Genomic DNA, 23,061 nt, shown 5'->3' on the forward strand with positions numbered 1-23,061 from the left:
ATGAAATGTTTAGAAACAAGAAGGAAATGAAGAGAATGATATACAACTGCTCCACTGTAAGCAAGACGCAGGAACTATGTACCTGTTGTATTCCACACTTCAGACAGTTTTAATAAAATGAAATAAATAAATAAATCTGAAGGAACAGCATGTAGAAGGAAGAGCAAGCTTGTTTTCTGTTGCTCCAGAAACCAGAACACAAACCAATAGATTTAAATTACAAGAAAAGAGATCAAACCAAAATATTAGGACAAACTTCTTGACTGTAAGAACTATTCAACAGTAGAAAAGACTGTTTTGAAGGATGATAGAGTCTCCTTTTTGGAGGTTTTTAAACAGAGGTTGGATGGCCACCTTTCACAAGTACTTTAGATGTGCATTCCTACACTGCAAGGAATTGCACCAAATAGCCCTTGCAGTGCCTTCCAGCTGAATGATTCAATGCAGAGGTCATTCTATGATTTCAACTTCTTATTTTGCCATGCTGGTGAACAAAAGAGGGCTGGATCAAATGATCAAGTTGACATGGGGGAAGAGACATGGGTCTTCTCCAACTACTATCAGACAGCTATTCCATCTGGCTGTAGCAGAGAAAAAGCAGAGCCAACCTCAGCTCTGTTAAAAAGCCACCTCTATAGAATTATGCTTGTCAATCCACAACCGTTACATTAGATGTAGTATAGTGTCAGCTAGGAAGCAGGAGCACTGAATTTGTCTTCTCCTTTGAGCTATTTCTTTCCTAGCTGGCTATGATAAAATGGCAGTAACTTCTCAGCTGCATCACAGGCTCTCATTATTAGATTCATCTAATTAAGACCTGAGCATCTTGAAGATTAACAAATTTATTATAGTATAACTATGCATGGATGCATGAAGCACTATCCTGAAATTTTAGATACATGAATAGTGTATATAGTTTGAGAACTGGACTGCAGACCAAGGCAGGCATAGACAAAAATGCAATGTATAAATAGGTCAGTTTTTAAAAATACATAGAGGCCAATAATTTGGGTCTGGAAACATGCCAGCAGACAGTGTACTTTATATTATATAGGCTATATATTTATGCCTATATGAAATATGTAACTTGATCAGCTTTTGTGCCTTTAGCAGCTGAAGCTTTTCCAAACATGGTGATAAATACTGGAAGATAATAATGTCTACCAAAGGAGAAAGCTACTGTAGTCCTCCAGTTGTTCTGGGACTGAAACTGACACAATTCTTCATCACTGGCTAAGATGGAAAATGCTGCTAGGAGCAGGGACGTAGCCAAGGGGGGGTTCTTGGGGTCCGGACCCCCCTTCCATTAGAAAAATGAATGGTGTGTGCTGCTGCGCCACCGCACCCAAGCCCCACTATAATGGTGGCACTTAGTCTGGACCCCCCTTCCTAAAATCCTAGCTACGTCCCTGCTAGGAGTTGTGGGCCGCCAAACACGTCAAGAGCATCACAACGGCCCACCTCTAAAATATAGATTGAAAGCATAAGTATAGGGCTACTGCAAACAGGTAATGAATGCTTAAATCCAGTGGTAATATCACCTAAAGTAGACTATAGTCCAAAACATACTGCAGAAACAATCCAGTTTGAGACTACTTTTAACTGCGATGGCTCAATGCTAGGGAATTCTGGAACTGTAGTTGTGTGCGACATTTAGCTTTTTCTGTCAGAGAGCTCTGGTACCACAATAAACCACAATTCCCAGGATTCCCTAGCACTGAGCCAGAGCAGTTAAAGCAATTTCAAACTGGATTATTTCTGCAGTGTGTTTTGGACCTCACTGAATCAATGGGAGCTTGGCAAGTCAAAAATTAGTAAATTTCATTAAATCAGTCATTCAGTACTAACTGAGACTAACAACTGGACTTGGGCAAAAGTTAATTATGATAGGTTTTCATATGTGCAGTGGGTCTTTCTCTGCTCTCTCCTTTCCAGAAGCTTCTACACCCCAAAAGCTACCTGAAATTAATGAAAACTGAAGTTCTGACAAACAATAGAGCTTCTTTCAGGGATAGGAAACAAGGAAATCAAGTATTTTCTTTCTCAAATCTGAACAAATATTTGCTTTGTGTAGATTTTTGTTTTTGTCAGAAGTACGAAACTTAGTCTAAAGTCATCCTTATTATCTAGGTGAATACATAATGAGCACAACGTAACACATAATAAAGTATGTTTAAGACTCCCAGTCTTATTAGAGGCTTTTAAAGAAACACCATAAAAATATCGATTCAAATACATAGCCATGTTAATCTGGAATATTAGTATGCAAAGGGATCTTGCAGCACCTTTGAGACTTGGGTCCAAAACGCACTGCAGAAATAATCTAGTTTTAGACCACTTTAACTGCCCTCACAGGGAAATCTGGGAACGGTAGTTTTGTGAAACATTTATTCTTCTCTGTCAGAGAGGTGCCACAATAAACTACAATTCCCAGGATTTTCTAGCACTGAACCAGGGCAGTTAAAGCGGTCTCAAACTGGATTATTTCTGCAGTGTGTTTTGGTACTAAATTCCAAAGATGCTGCAAGATCCCTTTGCATACTGATATTCCAGACTAACGTGGCCATGTCTCTGAATTCTGCACTCATAGAAAGCACCTGATTCAGCAGGATGGAGTGAAAATCCATCAGACTTGTCAAGACACTTGTTCAGATACAGACAGACATCGTCTTTCTCAAGGGCAAGCAACAAAATGTCATTCCAAAAGATCTGCAGGTGAAGAACCCACTAAAGACTACACAGCACACAGACTACAGTGACAAACTGAATATAGCATTCTTTCCGGGAAGCTACTAAAACATCTGATCAGCATTCTGTACAGCAAACAGGAAATATCATTAGTCTCAAAGGTGCTATAAGATCTCTTTACATACAAATATGGTCAGAGTTCTATAAAGCTGAGAATTTCTACAACAACAGTTAGGAATGTGTGACTCTCCAGATGTTACTGGACTGAAAGTCCATTCATAACCTTGCCTGTCAAGATAGCTGCAATGAATGGCACCTGAAGTCCACCAACATCTGCAGGGTCATAGGTTCCCTAAGCCTGATTCAGCAGACAAAAATGGAAGGACCTCAATACGCCAAAAGATGGTACTATCATGTGGAAGTTTCTGCACCTCCTTTGGTCATGAGAATTATGATACCCACACTGACTCTGTAACTCTCCTGAGCTTTAAGTCAAGACTTGTAGTAAACCCAACCTTTCAAAAATCCCTCCCCCCAAGTTGACTGCAGAGAATACAGTCATTGTGTATCACTTTAGCAGAATTCCCACCAGAAATTTCTTTTTTAAAAAAGAGTGAACAGTCACAGCTTTTTCTTCAGTTCTAGTCTCAATGTGGTGGTTTGCAATCTGTCCATTGGTAGGCCAAAGAGCAGCAATACTATAATTCAAATAACAGATGTTACAAAAAAGACCATAACTATCTAGTTAGGCTTAAGGTGGCTGCAAAATCCAAAATGGTTAGAAACTACTGCTTTAAAGCTGTTCTGTGGTGGAAAAAAAAGTTATTCAAAATATAGGCTACTTACTGACCCATATTTAGCACATTTTTCACAGAAAAAAGTACTTCAGTTTTACTTTGGGCACTTTTTTAAAAACTTTCCTCATTGGAAAAAAGAGGCAAACCAAACCAATACATGCAGGCATATTCTCAATTGTAGCTGTCAGAGCTCCAAGAACGTATTTAAAATGTGTGTCATTTTTTCTATGTACAAACCTTTAAGTGAAGCTTCTGAAGGATGCGGGAAAGCAGCCGAGAGAACTTGCCTGTGTCTATAGCATTGATGAGGGAGACTGCCTTTCGGATGCTGGAAAAGGAAGCAAAAAACAGAAAGAAATAAAGAGGGAATTGTGTGCAAGTAAATATTTTTTTTCTACTTTGCTTCCCTTAAGACAGAGGTCATACAGAGGTTTAACACCAAATAAGTAAGGCATGTAGATTGCCTGCACTCAAACGGCTACCTACATTTTCAAACAAAATTCTTGGTGTTTAGTATAACCAGTTCCTTTTTTTCCCCTATCATGTTCTACTCAGACTAGGAAATGACTCAGCTAATGAAAATTTTTAACAGTAAAAGCTTATGCATGTGTACTCAGAGGTTAAGACCAATGAGTGCCAGAGGATTTAATATCAAGTAGAGGTGCAAAGAAGTGTAGCCTGGCTACATGTGCACTGCAGAAACAATGCCCTGGTGGCGCAGTGGTTAAATACCTGTACTGCAGCCATTCACTCGAAACCACAAGGTTGCGAGTTCAAGACCAGCAAAAGGGCCCAAGCTTGACTCAGGCTTGCATCCTTCCGAGGTCGCTAAAATGAGTACCCAGATTGTTGGGGGCAAATTAGCTTACTTGCTAATTAGCTTACTTGCTGTTCACCGCTATAATCTTTGGAATAGCGGTATATAAATCAAAAAAACAAAAACAAAACAATGTAATTTGACACCATTTTAACTGCCATGGCTCAATGCTATCGAATTCTGGCATGTGTAGTTCTGTGTGTTAAAGAAGAAAGTGCAAAGGCAGGCCTACTGCTGAACATGAAGAAAACAAAAATAATGACTATGAAGGATTTACATAAATTCAACCCTGATAATAAATGAATTGAAATAGCCAAAGATTTCCCATACATTGATCAGAATGGACTGAAGTCAAGAAATCAGAAGACTAGAAATGGGAAGGGCAGCCATGAAAAAACTAGACAAGATCCTAAAATATAAAGATATACAACTGAATGCTAAAGTTAGAACTGTCCAAGTCATTATATTGCCCATCACAATATATGGATGTGAGAGCTGGGCAGTGAAGAAAGTGGATAGGGGGAAAAATCATCTCATTTGAGACATGGTGCTGGAGAAGAACACTGAAGATGACAGACAAACAAATGGGTCCTTAAACAGATCAAGCCTGAAAGCTATTTGGAAGTCAAGACGATTAACCTGAAGCCTATTGTACTTTGGCGGCATCATGAGAAGGCATGGATCACTAGAAATGACAATAATGCAAAGAAAAGAGGGCAGTAGAAAGAGAGGAAAACTGCAGGCCAGATAATAGAATCACAGGCCTGTTACAGACTGCCAAAATAAAGCTGCTTCGGGTCTCTTTGGAGGTATGCTGTTTAAATGATGCATGCATCCTAAGAATCCGGAAGCTGCACCAAAAGCTGCACTCCGGTGCTTATGAATGGAGTGTGGCTTTGGTGCGACCTCCGGACTCTTAGGACCCATGCATCATTTAAATGGCATACTTCCAAAGAGACTCGAAGCAGCTTTATTTTGGCAGTCTGTAACAGGCCATAGACTCAATAAAGGAGGTCGCTGGCATGAACCTACAGGGCCTGAGTAGACAGGGTGAGAATAGGGGCTCTTAGAGAGGTGCCATTCACAGGGTTGCCATGAGTCATACAGCAAGTTTGTTTTGTGTTGCTCCAGAGACTAGGACCTGAAACAATGGATGATGCAAGCTACAAGAAAAGAGATTCCAGCTCAACATTAGGAAGAACTTCGTAGATTACTGCATTACCCTTTTATAGGGCTGCTATTCTATTTTGACTGCTCTGACTGCCTCCTGTTGCATTCTGGGGTTTGTATTTCATTGAGGCCTAAGAACTCTCTGCTGAGAATTCTAAATACCCTCCTTAAACTGCAAATCCCAGAATGCAACAGGAGGCAGCCAGAGCAGTTAAAGTGGAATAGCAGTGCTATAAGAGTGCAGTGTGGTCATTTCCTTTCTGACAGTAAGAGCTGTTTGAATGTGGGACACACACTCTCCTGGAGTGTGACAGAGACTCCTTCCTTGGAGGCCTTTAAACAGAGTCTGGATGGCCATCTGTCACAGGAGGTGCTTTGACTGTGAGTTCCTGCATGGCAGGATGGGGTTGGACTGGATGGTCCTTGGGAGTCTCTTCCAACTCTAGGATTCTGTGAGTCAGGTCCACTCAAAGGCAGGTAATAACAAGAGACATTTAGCCTTCTCTGTCAGGAAAGCTCTGGTGCTGCAACAAACTGTAAATCCCAGCATCCCATAACATTCGGCCACTTAAAGTGGTGTCAAGCAGCATTATTTTTGCAGTGCGGATGCAACCTCTGCCGTGCGCCCGGTCAGCGTTTGCACTCTAACCCTAGAAAAGCAGAGTTGGAAGAGGCCCCAAGGGCCACCCAGTCCAACCCCATCCTGCCATGCAGGAAGTCACAATCAAAGCACTCTCCAAGAGATGGGGTTCCAACTCTATGACTCAAAGCTACAGCCTGCTAGTCTTTGGAACCAGTACACAGAGAGACCTTGTGGCACCTGTGAGACTAAGAGAAAGGAGCTGGCAGCAGGAGCCTTTCCTAGGCTTCAGTCTCCTTCCTCAGATGCTGTAATGCAATGTAATGACAGAATGCTAGAGTTGGAAGAGACCCCGAGAGCCATCAGTCCAACCCCATCCTGCCATGCAGGGACTCTCAGTCAAAGCACCCCTGCTGTGACAGACGGCCATCCATCCAGCAGAGGCTCCCAAAAGAGCAGCCGAGGAGGCAGCTGGAAGAGAGAGAGACAGGGAGCCTTACCTTCCCGTGTCCGGAAGAACGGTGGGCGCCGCCATTTTAGGCTCCCAGCCTCTCCTTCCCTGCAATGAGAGGAAACAGACGCGCGCCTGAGCCAATCACAGCCCGGGGATTCTTGAAAGCCCTGCCCTTGGACCAACCACATTACCGCACTGCCCTCTTACAGTGCTGCTATTCCACTTTGACTGCTCTGGCTGCCTCCTGTTGCATTCTGGGGTTTGTAGTTCAGTGAGGCCTAAGAGCTCTCTGGCTGAGAATTCTAAATGCCCCTCCTTAAACTGCAAATCCCAGCATGCAATAGGAGGCAGCCAGAGCAGTTGTAGTGGAATGGCAGCACTATAAGAGCCACTTTTATAGTGCTGCTATTCCACTTTGACTGCCTCCTGTTGCATTTTGGGGTTTGTAGTTCAGTGAGGCCTAAGAGCTCTCTGACTGAGGATTTTAAAGGACCCTTCTTTAACTGCCAATCCCAGAATGCAACAGGAGGCATCCAGAGCAGTCAAAGTGGAATCGCAGCGCTATAACAGTGTGGTGCAGAAATGTGGTCTAGGACACAAAGTGATACAATAATAATAATGATAATAGTAATAATTGTATTTCTTACCCGCCTCTTTTCACATCTTGAGGCAGGTTACAACAAGTGAAAACACAATCATTACATACAATTAGGGTTGCCATAAGTGAGGACATCCAAACCGGGACAAATGTAGGACAAATACAGGACAACATTTTCAAATGTAGGACACATTTTTAAAAAATGGAGGACACACAAAAAAAATTGAGGCTTTTTTTGAAATGTTAATAGAAATGCATGTTTCTTAGGCATGATCAAAATGGAGGACATTTTGACATTATTCGTAGACAGATCACGGAAATGTACTTCCTTTTCTGGCCACCCCCCTCTCCCCATTCCAAACAGCACATTTGAGCATTGAACATGGCTTTATTTTAACATTGCCTCTTGCATATTTCAGAGGCTTATTCCACAACCAAACCCTTTGGTCAAGGGACTTTGGTTTTTCTTCATTTTGACTTGTTTTGTCTGTATTCCTCCCCACTAAATAAAGGAGACATGAAATGGAGTTAATGGGTACAAGTTGTTCAACAAAAAAGTCTTGTGAGACTCTGTAGGCAAGAGGTGCACCATGTTAAGAACTGCATTAAGCACACTTAGGCTGCTGCCACACTGCTTTCACTCTCATCACTCCATCCTATGGAATCCTGGGATTTGTAGTTTGTTGTGGTGCCAAGGCTGGGCTTTGAAATCTCAGGCATAAGAGAGGCAAAAGGCTTGGGCTGCATCTACACTGGAGAAATAATCTGGTTTGAGACCACTTTAACTGTCTTGCCTGAATGCTATGGAATTCTGGGAATGGTGGTTTGTTCCAGCACCACAGCAGAATGGCAGTTAACCCCTGGAAAGCTCTCTGACCAAGGTGACCAATGCCCTCACCCCAAAATGTAGGGCACCCAAGCAAAAAAATGTAGGACATGGCCAAAAATAAAAGCTAAAAACACCCATGTACTTATAAATCCATGCTTCTTAGCCATGATCCAAATGGAGGACATTTTGAAATTTGACAGAAGAAGGCATATCCTGGAAAAGGAGAAGGATGCCTGGTCACCTTGTCTCTGGTCCAAAATACACTGCAGAAATAAAACATAGCTGGACTGAAATGCCCAGAGTTCCTCACCAAAGCTGCATCCACACTGAGGAAATAATCCAGTTTGAGAGTGACTTAACTGTCCTGGGTTAGTGTTGGGAATGCTGGAAATTGTAGTACATTGTGGCCCCAGAGCTATCTCTGACAGGGAGTCCCATAACCCTCCAAACGTAGTTGAACTGCAGTGCCCAGAATTCCTCCCCAGGTGTATCCACACTGAAGAAATGGTCCAGTTTGAGACTGCTCAGTGCTGGGGAATCCTGGGAATTGTAGTCTATTGTGGCCTCAGAGCCATCACTGACAGAGAAGTCTCAATGTCTCCCAAACACTAGCATTCCCAGGATTCCCTAGCACTGAGTTAAAGCAGTCTCAAAGTGGGTTATTATTCCTGCAGTGTGTGAGAGAGATATAAAAGCTAGGGACTGGATTCATTTGGAGGATCTCTGTGTCCAAAACACAATGCTTGGACTGCCAGGGCTCAGTGCTATGGAATCCTGGGAATTGTAGTTTATTGTGGCACCAGAGCTCTCTGACAGAGAAGGCCAAATGCTTCACAGACACCAGAATTCCAGAGCATTGAGCTTTGGCAGTTAAAGGGGTCTCAAAGTACAGAGAAGGGGGGGGGGGAGAAAAGCCAGGGAGAGTGAATGAGAAGCTCATCTTGGCTGTGACTACTCTGAGAGGAGAAGGAGGAGGGAGGGAGCCAAGGGAAGTGGCCAGGACCATCAGCCTCCTCTCTTCCACCGCAGACTGCTGGCAAGAGGCTCTGCCCCCAGGCAATGCCTCCTCTGTGGACCATTCAGCTTCCTTTTGTCAAAAGAGCTCTGGTGCCACAAGAAACTACAATTCCCAGAATCCCATAGCACTGAGCCATGGATGTTTAAGGGGGGGGTCAAACTATTTCTGCAGCCTTTTGCTACCCCAAAGCCCTTCCTATTTACAAGGCAAAATCTCTTCCTTCACCAAGCCATTGAAAACCAACCCAAATGGAGGGCTGATTGCTTCTTTCCCATTGGTCAGCTTCGGGAGAAATTTGCATATTACAAGTAAAGGTGTTTAGGGCCTCAAAAACGACCCTGTGATAAAGAATTACAACAATACTGAGTGCTATACATTTAAAAGATGAGGCATTTAGACTCCCAGGGAAACAGGAACGATTTGTGGCCTTTTTTTTTCTCACTGTAGCCTGGAAAGTAAGGCCTCTTGCAGGGTATATATACCAAGTGGGCTGGCAATAGCTCTGAGTGGCAGATGTCTTGAAGACCTGCTCTCTAGGCTAAGCCAGGCAGGGAGGCGGGGAGGGTGGCACACAGCCATGGGGAGGGCTGGAGCTGCCTCCAGGGCCTTGCTGGGGGGGGAGGTCCTGTTAAGGAAAAAGCAACATGGGATATACAGTGAAAGAAATAAAACATGTATGTGAGAGTCAGGATGACTCAGCAAAAGCAATTAGAAGCCACACAGGTGTAAAAGGTAATGTAATTAGCAAGTCCTAAATGCCAAGGACAGAAATGCAAAGTGGATAATTGAACACACCTGAGAATTGTTAAGTGGACAAGGTGAGATGATGAAATCATTAATTGTGGGTTGAACCAAGAGAACCAATGAAAGTGGATGTACACGCCCACTGGGTGGAAACAGACAAGAGTGGGTGGTGTTTTCCAAGGGCTATAATAATGGCTATGATTCCCAATGTATTTTGTGGGTAGTAGTAGTGAGGAGTATTGGAGTTGTGTTGGATAGTTTTGGAGCTGTATATAGTAGAATAAAGTAGATCTTTTATATAAGACTACTGAGTTGTCTGGTGTCTTGAGTGAAGATACAAGAGCCAGCTGGATCCTGAAGAAGTGTGAAGACTTCTGTGGAAGCAAGAGTGAGAAGGCTTGGAGAGTTTGTCAGGGTCTTCAGCCTATTCTCTGTAACTCTGCTGCTCTAGAGCAAAGCTTTAACCACTGGCCAAAACTGGTCAGCGCCGGTGCGTAACAAGGTGGTGAGTTCGAGCCAGAGGTGAAGAGCTACAACTCCCATCATCCCTGACAAGGGTTATGGGCCCAGGTACTGCAGCACCCAGCATCCACAGAAGCTGAAAGTTCCAGAGAGTGGAAGACAGTTTTGTGGAAGACAGATCAGAGCAAGCTGTTTGCGCTGCACTGATAAGCTCCGTGAGTAACTCCTCCTGTGTTTTGTTTAAGCCCGAAAGGGATCAGCTGTGCATACTCAGAAGGACTGTGTCAATTGAGTCACTGCACAAGTTAAGATGGAGATTTTGAAGTTTAGTAAATTGAATAGAAGCAACTACCCCACATGGAAGATTTATGCCCAGTCTCTACTAGTAAAAGAAAGTTTGTGGGCCACAGTTGAAGCCGGGCTGCCAGCCGCCGCAAACGCAGGCACGAAAGAAAAAGATAACAAAGCCAAAGCTTGTCTTTTTCTAATGCTGGAAGAAGACTTGATTAATGATGTCAGAGATAATGAAACCGCCAAAGATGTATGGGACACTCTGCAGAGATTACACACTCCTTCGACTGCCTTTGCAAAAATGCTATGGTCTAAGAGAATTTATAGGCAGAAGATGGCAAAAGGGCAGTGTGTGGTAGAACATTTAAAAACAATGCAAGACTTGTTTGTGCAGGCTGAGCTAAGAGGAGTGGAAATAAGTAGAGAACAGCAGTGCTATATATTGATTGAATCACTAGACCCTTCTTGGGGAAACATCACCAACAGTTTGCAAAACTTACCGGAAGCAGAGTTGACTCGAGACTTAATTGTGGCCAGGATTCTGGAAGAAAACCAGAGGAGACTGTCTGAGAGGAGTGACGCAGCAACTTCTAAGAGCGTGCCAAGTGAACAAACGAAGCCTGATGTGCGTGGGCTGGACCAGGCAGCTTCTTCGAGGGAGCAAAGAAAATGTTTCTACTGCAAGATTGGACATCTGCAGAGGCATTGCAAGCTGCTGAGAGAAGCAAGCAAGCGAGCAGATGGAAGCCACGGCACTATCAGAGGCAGAAGCAGTCCAAGCCGCCATTTTTGAAGGACAATAGTAATGATAATAACGGGTTTGCAACCATGACCAAAGAAAAGCAAAATACTAACTCTAAATGGCTTGTAGATTCAGGAGCTTCGTCCTCCATGTGTAATAATATTAACTTAGTAAGTGAAAGAAAGCCAGCCAATGTAAATGCTGTAGTTTTGGCTGATGGGAATGAGCTCAGTACTGTAAATCAAATGGGGACAGTTTACATTCCAGGGCTAAAAGAAAACTTTACTGATGTTTTGCATGTAAAGGAATTAGAAAACAATTTGTTATCAGTGAGCAGATTAACAGACAGAGACTACATAGTCACTTTTGAAAAGAATCTGTGTAAAATAACATTGAATGGGGAACTGCGTGGCATAGGTTTGAAAAAGGATAAGCTTTATTTCCTGGAAGAAAATGTTGACAATTACAGGGTTGAGAATGCTAATAGTATTGACAATGTCCCAATGCACAAAGATTGCATACATGAGCTCCATAGAAAATTTGGCCATGCAAGTTTCAAGTGTTTAAAGAATTTAATAAGCATGTGTCCAGATCTAAAAGTAGCAGAATGTAAAAATCATTTAGACTGTACAGTTTGTAATCAAGTGAAGGTCAGAGCTTTTCCAGTTGCTAAGAAATCCAAAAGAATTGCTCAAAGACCATTTCAATTTGTACATGCTGATGTAGCCCAAGCTAATTGTTTGTCTCTAGGAGGAAGCAAATATTTCCTAGTAATTGTGGACAGATTTTCAAGATATGCTTTTGTAAGAATATTGAAAAATAAGTCTGATGCTGGGCAAAGTTTAAAAGCATGGGTAAGGATGGTAGAAAGACAATTTGATAGCAAAGTGGGAACAATTGTTACAGATAGAGGTGGAGAATTTTTAAACAACCAGCTGTATAATTGGTTTCAGAAGGTGGGGATAAGACACGAAACCACTAACCCTGCTTGTCCAAATGAGGAAGAAATGTTTTTGCCAACAGTCTCAAGAACTTGATCAGGAGAGCTTTAAACTGAGTTCCAAGGGGAAGGGAGACAATATTAAGGAAGGCGAAAGGGATGGCGAAAATAGTCAAACTGGCATAGAGGAAACAAGGCAAACAGTGCAAGGACCCAACAGTGGGAGGCAAAAAAACTTGCACAGGCAGCAAGTAAAAGGGAACCATGGTCTGTGATGTCTCTACACTAATGCACAGAGCATGGGAAATAAGCAAGATGAACTCGAACTCCTAGTACAACAAAGCAAATATGATATAATAGGCATCACTGAAACCTGGTGGGATGAGTCTCATGATTGGAATGTGGAAATAGAGGGGTATAACCTTATTAAGAGAAATAGGCCAAACAGGAAAGGAGGAGGAATAGCACTATATGTCAGAGATATTTACACCAGTGAAGAAATCCTAGACATCAATCATGGAAGCCAGGTGGAGAGCATCTGGATAAGAATCAAAGGGGAGGGAAACAACAAGGATGTTACGGTGGGAGTCTACTACAGACCCCCAAGTCAGACTGAGGAATTGGATGATATCTTTCTAGAACAGATGACCACACAGTCAGAAAAGAGAGATGTAGTAGTGATGGGCGACTTTAACTATCCTGATATTTGCTGGAAGTCAAACTCAGCAAAATCCTCAAGGCCTAGCAAATTCCTCAGTTGCCTGGAAGACAATTTCATGGTCCAAAAGGTGGAAGAGGCAACAAGGGGGTCAGCTATTTTAGATCTGATCCTAACCAACAAGGATGACTTGGTTAATGGGGTGCAAGTGGTGGGATCATTAGGTGGAAGTGACCATGTTCTCCTGGAGTTTGTAATACAGTGGAAAGGAGAAGCCAGGCATAGTCAGACATGCATCCTAGACTTTAGGAGAGCGAATTTCAGTAAACTTAGAGAAGTATTGAGGGCGATTCCATGGTCAGAAATACTAAAAGATAAGGGAGTTCAGGATGGATGGGAGTTTCTCAAAAGAGAGATACTGAAGGCACAATTTCAAACAGTTCCAGTGAGAAAGAAAAACGGGAGGTGTCTCAAGAAACCAGGATGGATGACTAAGGAACTTTCAACTGAGCTAAGTTTGAAACGGAACATGTATAAGAAATGGAAAAAGGGGGAAATCACAAAAAAGGAATTCAAAGAAATAGCAGGCATGTGTAGGGGTAAAGTCAGAAAAGCTAAAGTGCAGAATGAACTCAGGCTTGCTAGAGAGGTTAAGAACAATAAAAAGGGCTTTTTTGGATATGTCCGCAGCAAAAGGAAGAAGAAGGAAACAGTAGGGTCACTGCATGGAGAAGATGGCAAAATGCTAACAGAAGACAGAGAAAAGGCAGAATTACTCAACACCTTCTTTGCCTCAGTCTTCTCAGAAAAGGCAAAGGGTGCTCAACCTGAGGATAATGGAGCAGATGACAGAATAGGGGAATTTCAGCACAGAATAAGTAAAGAGATAGTAGAGGAACACCTTATTAATCTAAATGAATTTAAGTCTCAGGGACCAGATGAACTCCATCCAAGGGTATTAAAAGAACTGGCAAATGTAATATCGGAGCCATTGGCAATAATCTTTGAAAACTCCTGGAGAACAGGAGAGATCCCAGACGACTGGAGGAGGGCAAACGTTGTCCCCATCTTCAAAAAGGGGAAAAAAGAGGATCCCAACAATTATCGTCCAGTTAGTCTGACATCAATACCAGGAAAGATTCTGGAGCAGATCATTAAACAGAGAGTCTGTGAACATCTAGAAGGCAATGCCATAATCACAAAAAGTCAACATGGGTTTCAGAGAAACAAGTCATGCCAGACAAACCTAATCTCTTTCTTTGATAAAATTACCAGCTTGGTAGATGAAGGGAATGCTGTGGATATAGTATATCTTGATTTCAGTAAGGCCTTTGACAAGGTTTCCCATGACATTCTTGCAAACAAGCTTGTAAAATGTGGGCTAGACAAAGGAACTGTTAAATGGATCTGTAATTGGTTGACCGGCCGAACCCAAAGGGTGCTCAACAATGGCTCCTTTTCATCCTGGAGAGAAGTGACCAGTGGGGTCCCACAGGGCTCTGTCCTGGACCCAGTGCTATTCAACATCTTTATCAATGACCTGGATGACAGAATTGGGAGCATACTTATCAAATTTGCAGATGACACCAAATTAGGGGGAATAGCTAATACCCCAGAGGACAGGATCAAGATTCAAAATGACCTGAATAGACTAGAAAGCTGGGCCAAAGCTAACAAAATGAAATTCAACACAGAGAAATGTAAGGTATTGCACTTAGGGCGGAAAAATAAAATGCACAGATATAGGATGGGTGACACCTGGCTGAATGAAACTACGTGTGAAAGGGATCTAGGAGTCCAAGTAGACCACAAGTTGAACATGAGTGAACAGTGTGATGCGGCAGCTAAAAAGGCCAATGCTATTTTAGGCTGCATCAATAGAAGTATAGTGTCTAGATCAAGAGAAGTAATAGTGCCACTGTATTCTGCTCTGGTCAGGCCCCACCTAGAATATTGTGTGCAGTTCTGGGCGCCACAATTCAGAAAGGACATTGAGAAACTGGAGCGTGTCCAAAGGAGGGCGACAAAAATGGTGAAGGGTCTGGAAACCATGCCCTATGAGGAACGACTTAGGGAGCTGGGGATGTTTAGCCTGGAGAAAAGAAGGTTAAGAGGTGATATGATAGCCCTGTTTAAATATTTGAAAGGATGTCATATTGAAGAGGGAGCAAGCTTGTTTTCTGCTGCTCCAGAGAACAGGACCCGGAGCAATGGATGTAAGCTACAGGAAAAGAGATTCCACCTGAACATTAGGAAGAACTTCCTGACAGTAAGGGCTGTTCGACAGTGGAATGCACTCCCTCAGAGGGTGATAGAGTCTCCTTCCTTGGAGGTCTTTAAACAGAGGCTGGATGGCCATCTGTCAGGGATGCTTTGATTTGGATTTCCTGCATGGCAGGGGGTTGGACTGGATGGCCCTAGTGGTCTCTTCCAACTCTACGATTCTATGATTCTATGATTCTAGGATGGTTTAGCAGAAAGGAAAATCCAGGACATTAAAAGGATATCTGCTTGCTTGATGGCAGATGCCGGGGTAAAAGACAGCTTTTGGGGTGAAGCAACTCTGACTGCCATACACATAAGCAACAGGTTGTTTCATTCAGAGATTGAAGACATTCCCTACAGGAATATGCACATGTATACATACCTGCTTGTTTTAGAAGAAAAGGAGAACCAAAGAGTAAAAGACTTATGTTCTTAGGATACTCAGGGAACAGCTACAAATTTCATTTGGGAGGAAGAGAAGTGCAATACTCCAGGTCTGCAAATTTTGAAAGACATGCTGGCTGGGACAAGCTGCATGCCAACAAGGAAGTGTTCTTGAGGTTAGGTAGCTCAAGTGAGCAGGAAGCACAGACTGAACCAACTTCAGGAAACGGAGGGGTTTCAGTCAAGCCAGAAGCCTCTACTAGCAGTAGTGGTAGTACCTCTGATGGGGAAACACAATCAAGACCAGTAACCACTAGAATGACAGAAGACAAAAGATTTAGCCGAAAAACAACAACTTCTAGTGCAGACAGTGATGAAGAGAGAGGCAGAACAACAGAATTCATACCCAGGCGTAGTCACAGAGTTAGGAAGGCACCAGATAGATTTGTTGTGACGCAGGCAAGAGCTTGTACAGTAACAGAAGAGCCTGAGAGTTTTGAAGAGTTGGAAACCTTTTCTAGGGAAGAGCAGGAAAGATGGTGTGATGCAATGGATAGTGAGTTTAGTTGCTTGGTGAACAAGGACATTTTTGAAGTTGTAGATAGACCCAAAGATAAGAAAGTAATTGGTTGTAAATGGGTATACAAGAGAAAGGAAATGCCTGATGGAAGCATTAAGTACAAAGCTAGATTGGTAGCTAAAGGTTTTGCACAACAGCAGTATGAGAATTTTGACAAGACTTATTCTCCAACAGCAAAGCCAGAAAGTTTGAGAATGGTGTTAGCTGTAGCAGCAAGGAGGAATCTAGTTGTTGAACATTTTGATTTTGAAACAGCTTATTTAAATGCAAATTTGGATGAAGAAATTTTTATGGAACAGCCACAAGGTTTTGAGGAAAATGGAAGTCAGAAAGTTTATAGGTTAAAGAAGGCGTTGTATGGTTTAAAACAGAGTGCCAGAGCTTGAAATTTGTGCATTAATGACGAGTTGGTTAAGTTAGGAGACAAAAGAAGCGTTGCAGATGCTTGTGTGTATACAAAAGGTGATATAGTGTTAGTGATTTATGTGGATGACCTGTGCGTGGCAGCAAAGTCAAAACAGGAAATTGAGTCAGTTAAGAGAGAATTGTCAGAGAAGTTTGTTTTAAAAGATTTAGGTTTGTTGAAATCTTATTTAGGCATTAATGTTGAATGGACACAAGAAGGTCATTGTTTATTGAGTCAGAGAAAGAAAATTGAGGCTTTGATTGAAAAGTGCGGTTTACAGAATGCTAAGATAGTTAGAGCTCCAATGACAACTGGTTTCGTATCTGAACAAACAACAAGAGATTTTGAGGACAAGACATTTTTCAGGAGCATTATAGGATCTCTACAATTCATTTCTTGCCACACTAGACCAGACATTTCGTATGCCATGAATGTTTTATCCAGAAGACTTTGTGATCCTAAAGTTGAGGATTGGACAGCTGTAAAACACTTATTAAGATATTTGAAAGGGACCCTAGACAAAAAGTTAGTCATCAGAAGCAGTAATGCAGATCTAGATTGTTTTGTAGACAGTTCATTTGCTTCAGAATTAGGAGACAAGAAATCAGTCACAGGAATGATCATCAAATATAGTGAAAGTCCAATAGTATGGAGAAGCAGAAAACAGACAAATGTAGCGTTAAGCACATCTGAAGCAGAATTTGCAGCTTTGAACGAAATAGTGAATGAGGTACAGTGGCTTGAACAATTGTTAAATGACTTAAACGAAAATTTCAAAGTACCTGTGGAAATTCAGGAAGATTCACAATCATGCATAGCGATGGCTGAAACAGAAAGTTTAAAGAACAGAACCAAATATGTGGGTGTAAGGTACCAAAATGTAAGAGACATGGTTCAAAAAGGAGAAATAGAGTTGAGATACATAGAAACACAAAATAACATAGCAGATTTGTTTACTAAAGCTTTAACAGTGGAAACACATGAAAGGTTGACACAAATGGTTGGAATGACATTGTAAGACACATACAATATTTTATTTCGGAGGGGATTGTTAAGGAAAAAGCAACATGGGATATACAGTGAAAGAAATAAAACATGTATGTGAGAGTCAGGATGACTCAGCAAAAGCAATTAGAAGCCACACAGGTGTAAAAGGTAATGTAATTAGCAAGTCCTAAATGCCAAGGACAGAAATGCAAAGTGGATAATTGAACACACCTGAGAATTGTTAAGTGGACAAGGTGAGATGATGAAATCATTAATTGTGGGTTGAACCAAGAGAACCAATGAAAGTGGATGTACACGCCCAGTGGGTGGAAACAGACAAGAGTGGGTGGTGTTTTCCAAGGGCTATAATAATGGCTATGATTCCCAATGTATTTTGTGGGTAGTAGTAGTGGGTAGTAGTGAGGAGTATTGTTGGAGTATTGGAGTTGTGTTGGATAGTTTTGGAGCTGTATATAGTAGAATAAAGTAGATCTTTTATATAAGACTACTGAGTTGTCTGGTGTCTTGAGTGAAGATACAAGAGCCAGCTGGATCCTGAAGAAGTGTGAAGACTTCTGTGGAAGCAAGAGTGAGAAGGCTTGGAGAGTTTGTCAGGGTCTTCAGCCTATTCTCTGTAACTCTGCTGCTCTAGAGCAAAGCTTTAACCACTGGCCAAAACTGGTCAGCGCCGGTGTGTAACAAGGTGGTGAGTTCGAGCCAGAGGTGAAGAGCTACAACTCCCATCATCCCTGACAGGTCCCAGGGGAGGGGCTAAACCGGGGTGGGACTGTGTGGCCCCGCCCCAAACTGGGAAAGTCCCGCCCCCAGGTGGGATATGGCAACCCTACATACAATACACACGTTAAGCTCCATCTCTACGCAATACTTATATTACAATACGTAGCAAGGCAATAATTAAATATAAAATTAATACTTAAAACTCATGATGAAAAACTGCCTGGATAGGCCTGCTGGAAGAGATAGGTCTTCAAATGGTACCCAAGGGATGCATCCTCACAGCAGAAATAATCCGTTTTGACACCACTTTAACCGTCCTGGTGTCATCCTACAGAATCTCAGGGTTGTCGTAGTTTTGTGAAGCCAGAGAGGCGTAGTGGTTTGAGCTTTCGAAGTATGACTCTGTAGACCTCTCTGCTCAGCCATGATGAAACTCACTGGGTGCCCCTTAGGCAAGTCACACTCTCTCAGCCTCAGGGGAAGGCAATGGCAAACCTCTGAACAAATCTTGCCAAGAAAACCCCATGATAGGGTTGCCATAAGTCAGAAATGACTTGAAGGCACACAGCAACAACAACCAACGACAACCAGGCACCAGCACTCTCTGGCAGAGAGGGCTAAAAGACCTTGTAAAATACAAATCCCAGGATTCCATAGGACTGTCAAGCTGCAATATCTGTACAGTGTAGATGCACCCTACAGATGTTTGTTTGTTTGTTTGTTTTGTGCTTTTAAGTCATTTCTAACTTATGGCGACCTGGAGACAATTCTATTACAGGGTTTTCTTGGCAAGATTTGTTTGGGGGGATGGTTTGCCCATGCCTCTCTCTGAGAGTAGGAGCCTTATCACACAGAGCTTTTTGCAGCTCAGATCTGACGTGACTGAGGGTCCAACGATGAGAATTCACGCGATAACATAATGTGTTGTCACACGCAATTCCTTCCTATGGGGGCTCCTTCCGTGGCGCTTCCGCAGTGATTCCAAAGTGAGCCCTCATTTTGGTGAAATCGGTAACAAGTGAATTCACAGAAATCGCTTCCAAGCTCACTTCGATTTCACTCCAAATTGGTCTGGTGTGGAATGCAACTTTGCTTCTGCTCTGGTACACCACCGCAAGCCCCCCGGGTTGCAAATTTCCTATGCTGCGGCGCTGCAACTTCCCCCATTTCCTTTCAGTGGTCCTTTCACTTTCAGGGCAACTTTCAGGGCAACTCTTTTTTGTTGTTGTTTGAATAGATACATGTGTGTATGTGCATGAATGTGAATATACAGATATGTATGTATAGCTATCTATCTATCTATCTATCTGTGCGTTGAAATTGCTGAAATGGAAGGGAAAAATAAAAAAGGGGGATGAAGAAGACACAGAAAGAGGGAACAAGAACTTGCACCCCTTTTCACCCCGGAAACATACAAGGTCACGATGCATTCAGACCCCACTGAGCATGCGCAAGGGTGCCGAATCAAATCATTGAATCCGCATGGTATGCACCGGTGTGGTAATACAATTTGCACTCCGCTTTGCATGAATCCACATCACGTGACTTGCCTTGGACTCGATTCCCTCTCGATTCGGAAGAGCAACGGAAGGGCAACCAGGTATGATAAAACATTCACGTTATAACTTGAATTTGCATAGCTGAATCAGGAGTCACCCGAATCTGAGCTGCAAAAACCTCTGTGTGATAAACACCTAGGTTTCATGGCTGAGCTGGGATTCGAACACTCGTCTCTAGAGTCACAGTCCATACCTCAAACCACTACGGCATACTGACTAATCATTGATAGCTTCATATAAGGTTTTAATACATTTCGTACTATGACACAAGAAACAGTGGTGGCCTTCACGTATGCTTGAGAGTAAGGCCCACTGGATTCAATAAGATGTAAAGTTTTAATTATCACCTTTTTAAAAATTTGACAGAAAGTTTGTTTTGATTTGTAGTTGTTACCTTATTTCTATGTAATTACAACCCAGATTTACACATTTCCCCCAGCATTTCTTGACCTTCCAAATACCGTTATTTAGAAGTCTGCAGGCTGCGCCTTACGAGGATTTTACACTTTAATCACTTATGGCACAACCTGTCATAAAAATAAAGGACGTACAAGGACGTAGCCAGGATTTTAGGAAGGGGGGGGTCCAGACTAAGTGTCACCATTATAATGGGGCTAGGGTGTGGCGGTGCAGCAGCACACACCATTCATTTTTCTAACGGAAGGGGGGGTTCGGACCCCAAGAAGTCCCCCCCCTTGGCTACGTCCCTGAGACGTAATGAGTTGATTTCCCCAACATCATGCACTTCGGGACTAATGATGACACTGACAAAATTTCATCAATATACCATAATAACATCCGGGTGATAATTATTAATTTACGATTAATTTAATTAATAATTTACAGCGCTTTATAAATAAAGGTTAATAATAATAATAATAATAATAATAATAATAATACAATACCCCCTTCTAAGGTGCAATCTGCAGACTTTTACAATTTGAGGTATAGATTTTTAAGTACCAACGTACCAAATCAAAGTAATCAGAACAAAACAAGTGAAGCAGCCATTTCCAATTTATTAATTATAATCTTGCAAGAAGGGGTGTCAGGCAAGAAGGCACTCCTGTCTGATATTTACACAATATTTATAAGCCATTTTCTGTTGCAGTTTTCTTTATCTCAGTTCTCATTGGCTGATGTATCATCTCGAAAAACTCCCATTATATTTGGGGGGGTTTTCACACCTACTTTATACTATTTTGTATAATCCATGTTCATTTAAATTAGTCATTATAGATTCATGGGTGTGTTATAATATTTATAACCCTTCATTAAACATGCGCAGTAGAGAAAATCTCTTGAACTTTAGTTTACCTTTTAGAAAAAGTGAAATCTATTGCAATTAACTGTAGCCTGCACTTCCCACCTCTTTTTTTTTTATCCTGTTGATCTTGTATGTTAGGTGAAAGGAATGTGTGTTGCTTTTGATGCTTGTACACCCAAAATTGTTACAAGTTTAGTATCTTAAACTAAAAAAAACCATTGGGTCTGTATTTTTGGCACATTATGTAAAAGATCTTTTGCAAGGGTTATGAAGAACTTAAAAGGTAATCTTTTTTTTTTTTAATCTGGGGCCTTCTCCACCTTGCTTTTGATAGTATTGTTCGAATTGTTAATTATTTTGTATTTTATTGTATTTTACTGTTGTATTTTACGGTTGCGATTCGTGCTTGTATATTGTCTATTGAAATTGGGTTGTAATCCTGCCTTGATCTACTGGGAGAGGCAGGAAAATATAAATAATTTTATTATTATTATTATTATTATTATTATTATTAATATTATTATTGAGAATGTGTGTGTGGTGTGTATTTCAAAAACCATTTTTGTCTTTTATGTTATGGGGCCTATCTAAAGTCTAAACTCTCAAGTTTATTTCTACTCGGTTCATATATACCCACACTTATATATCCATATCTCTATATGAACATATATTTATTGGTGTGTTAAAGCCAAAACATTAATTTCCCTCATACAATATCAGATATTCAGAAGGTCAGGAAATGCTGGGGGGAATGTGTAAATTTGGATGGTGACTACATAGAGATGAGTTAACAACTACAAATCAAAACAAACTTTGTTAAAAATAAACGAATAAAGGTAATAATTAAACTTTTTCCAATACCCCCACATATTTTTGAGTAAAAATATGCAGGGGATTGGACTGTAAATAGCCAGACGTGAAAGGGTTGGGGTTTTTTTTTGGGGGGGGGTTGGGGGGGAAAGCAGGACATAGATAAAGATGATGTTGATGATGTACTGAATGCTTTGACAAATTAATTCACATTTACTCTGTATTCTCTCATCCAGTATTGTTAACTTTGCTTGATTGGCCCAGGATCATTTCAAGATTAATAGTGCTCAAGTCCAGCTAATTTTGGCAACTAAAATTCTATTCCCATCACCCACTCCCCCCAAAATATTCTAATTTAAATAACAGTCCATTTATTGTTCTTTCGTGATACCCAAGTTCCACCATCTCATAGACTGCCAAATCTCTCCATCTGTATGACCACTAGCCTTGCTGACAGGACGATTCTTAGAGCTGTAGTCCAAAAAAGTAACTTTGCTCAGGCAGCAACTTTATTCTACCTTTGACAGAGCCAATCCAGCTACAGGGGTTTATTTCCTACCATCCAGTCCTTTAAGAAATTATGTCCTTTAAGAAATTACATTGACTTCAACAGGACTTATCACCAAATACAGTAAGTATGCCAAAGATGCAGTTCTACACTTTCCAAGGAGTTGGCCTTCAACTCTCAAGATTCCTGACAGTGGTTGGCCGAGCTGTTTGGGGCTTCTGGGAGTTGAGGTCTAAAACAGCTGGAGGACCAAAGTTTGGGAAATCTAACATATTTGTTATGAACTTTCATGGAAGATAGCCCATTTCATTCAGAGTATTATCCAGAATTTCAGGAGTAGGTGTATGTGTGTGTATATATGTATATGCATGTTGGACCTTTGCAGGACTCTGTCTGGATAAGAAAGGAAGAGACTCTTGGCTCATGATCAGAAACATCCTCCTCTTCAAGCAGTTTTCAAGACTCCTTGGTTGGATTAATCCAGTAATGTAGATTATTTACAGAGATAGACTGCACTTTGAAGAAGTGAGAGACGAAAGAGAGAAAATCCTAAGGATTTATTCAGGAAAGGTGAGAAAGAAAAACAAACACAAGCCATTGGAAAATGTGTCTGGATGTATGACCATTGTTAAACCTACTAGGGCTCTAGGAGAGAAAACAAGCACGTTTATGATCTAATGGAAATAGTGGTGAAGGAAGGTGCTTCTGGGCATGTGCAGAGAGCATTTCCTTCACAAGGTTAGCATCAGTCCCCTAAGATAAATGTCAG

The 23,061-nt window shown here is 41.7% G+C and overlaps 1 protein-coding gene across 6 annotated transcripts in view; it reads right to left on the reverse strand.

Moving 5' to 3' along the window:
- The window catches only part of COMMD10 (COMM domain containing 10), a 110,546-nt gene extending 103,941 nt beyond the window's left edge, over positions 1-6,605 (reverse strand). For all 6 annotated transcript variants that reach the window (XM_089512351.1, XM_089512379.1, XM_089512331.1 and 3 more), the window contains exons 1-2: positions 6,553-6,605; positions 3,723-3,813 (exon numbers count right to left, since the gene is read on the reverse strand). In XM_089512351.1, the coding sequence (XP_089368477.1) occupies positions 3,723-3,813; positions 6,553-6,587 (126 nt within the window). In that variant the 5' untranslated portion in view covers positions 6,588-6,605. The remainder of the gene's footprint in view (positions 1-3,722; positions 3,814-6,552) is intronic.
- Between the last annotated feature and the right edge of the window lie 16,456 nt (positions 6,606-23,061).

The sequence above is a fragment of the Sceloporus occidentalis genome, unplaced genomic scaffold (genome assembly GCF_023333645.1).
Source record: "Sceloporus occidentalis isolate IW3139 unplaced genomic scaffold, rSceOcc1.0.p SCAF_1, whole genome shotgun sequence".
NCBI classification, from domain to species: Eukaryota; Metazoa; Chordata; class Lepidosauria; order Squamata; family Phrynosomatidae; genus Sceloporus; species Sceloporus occidentalis.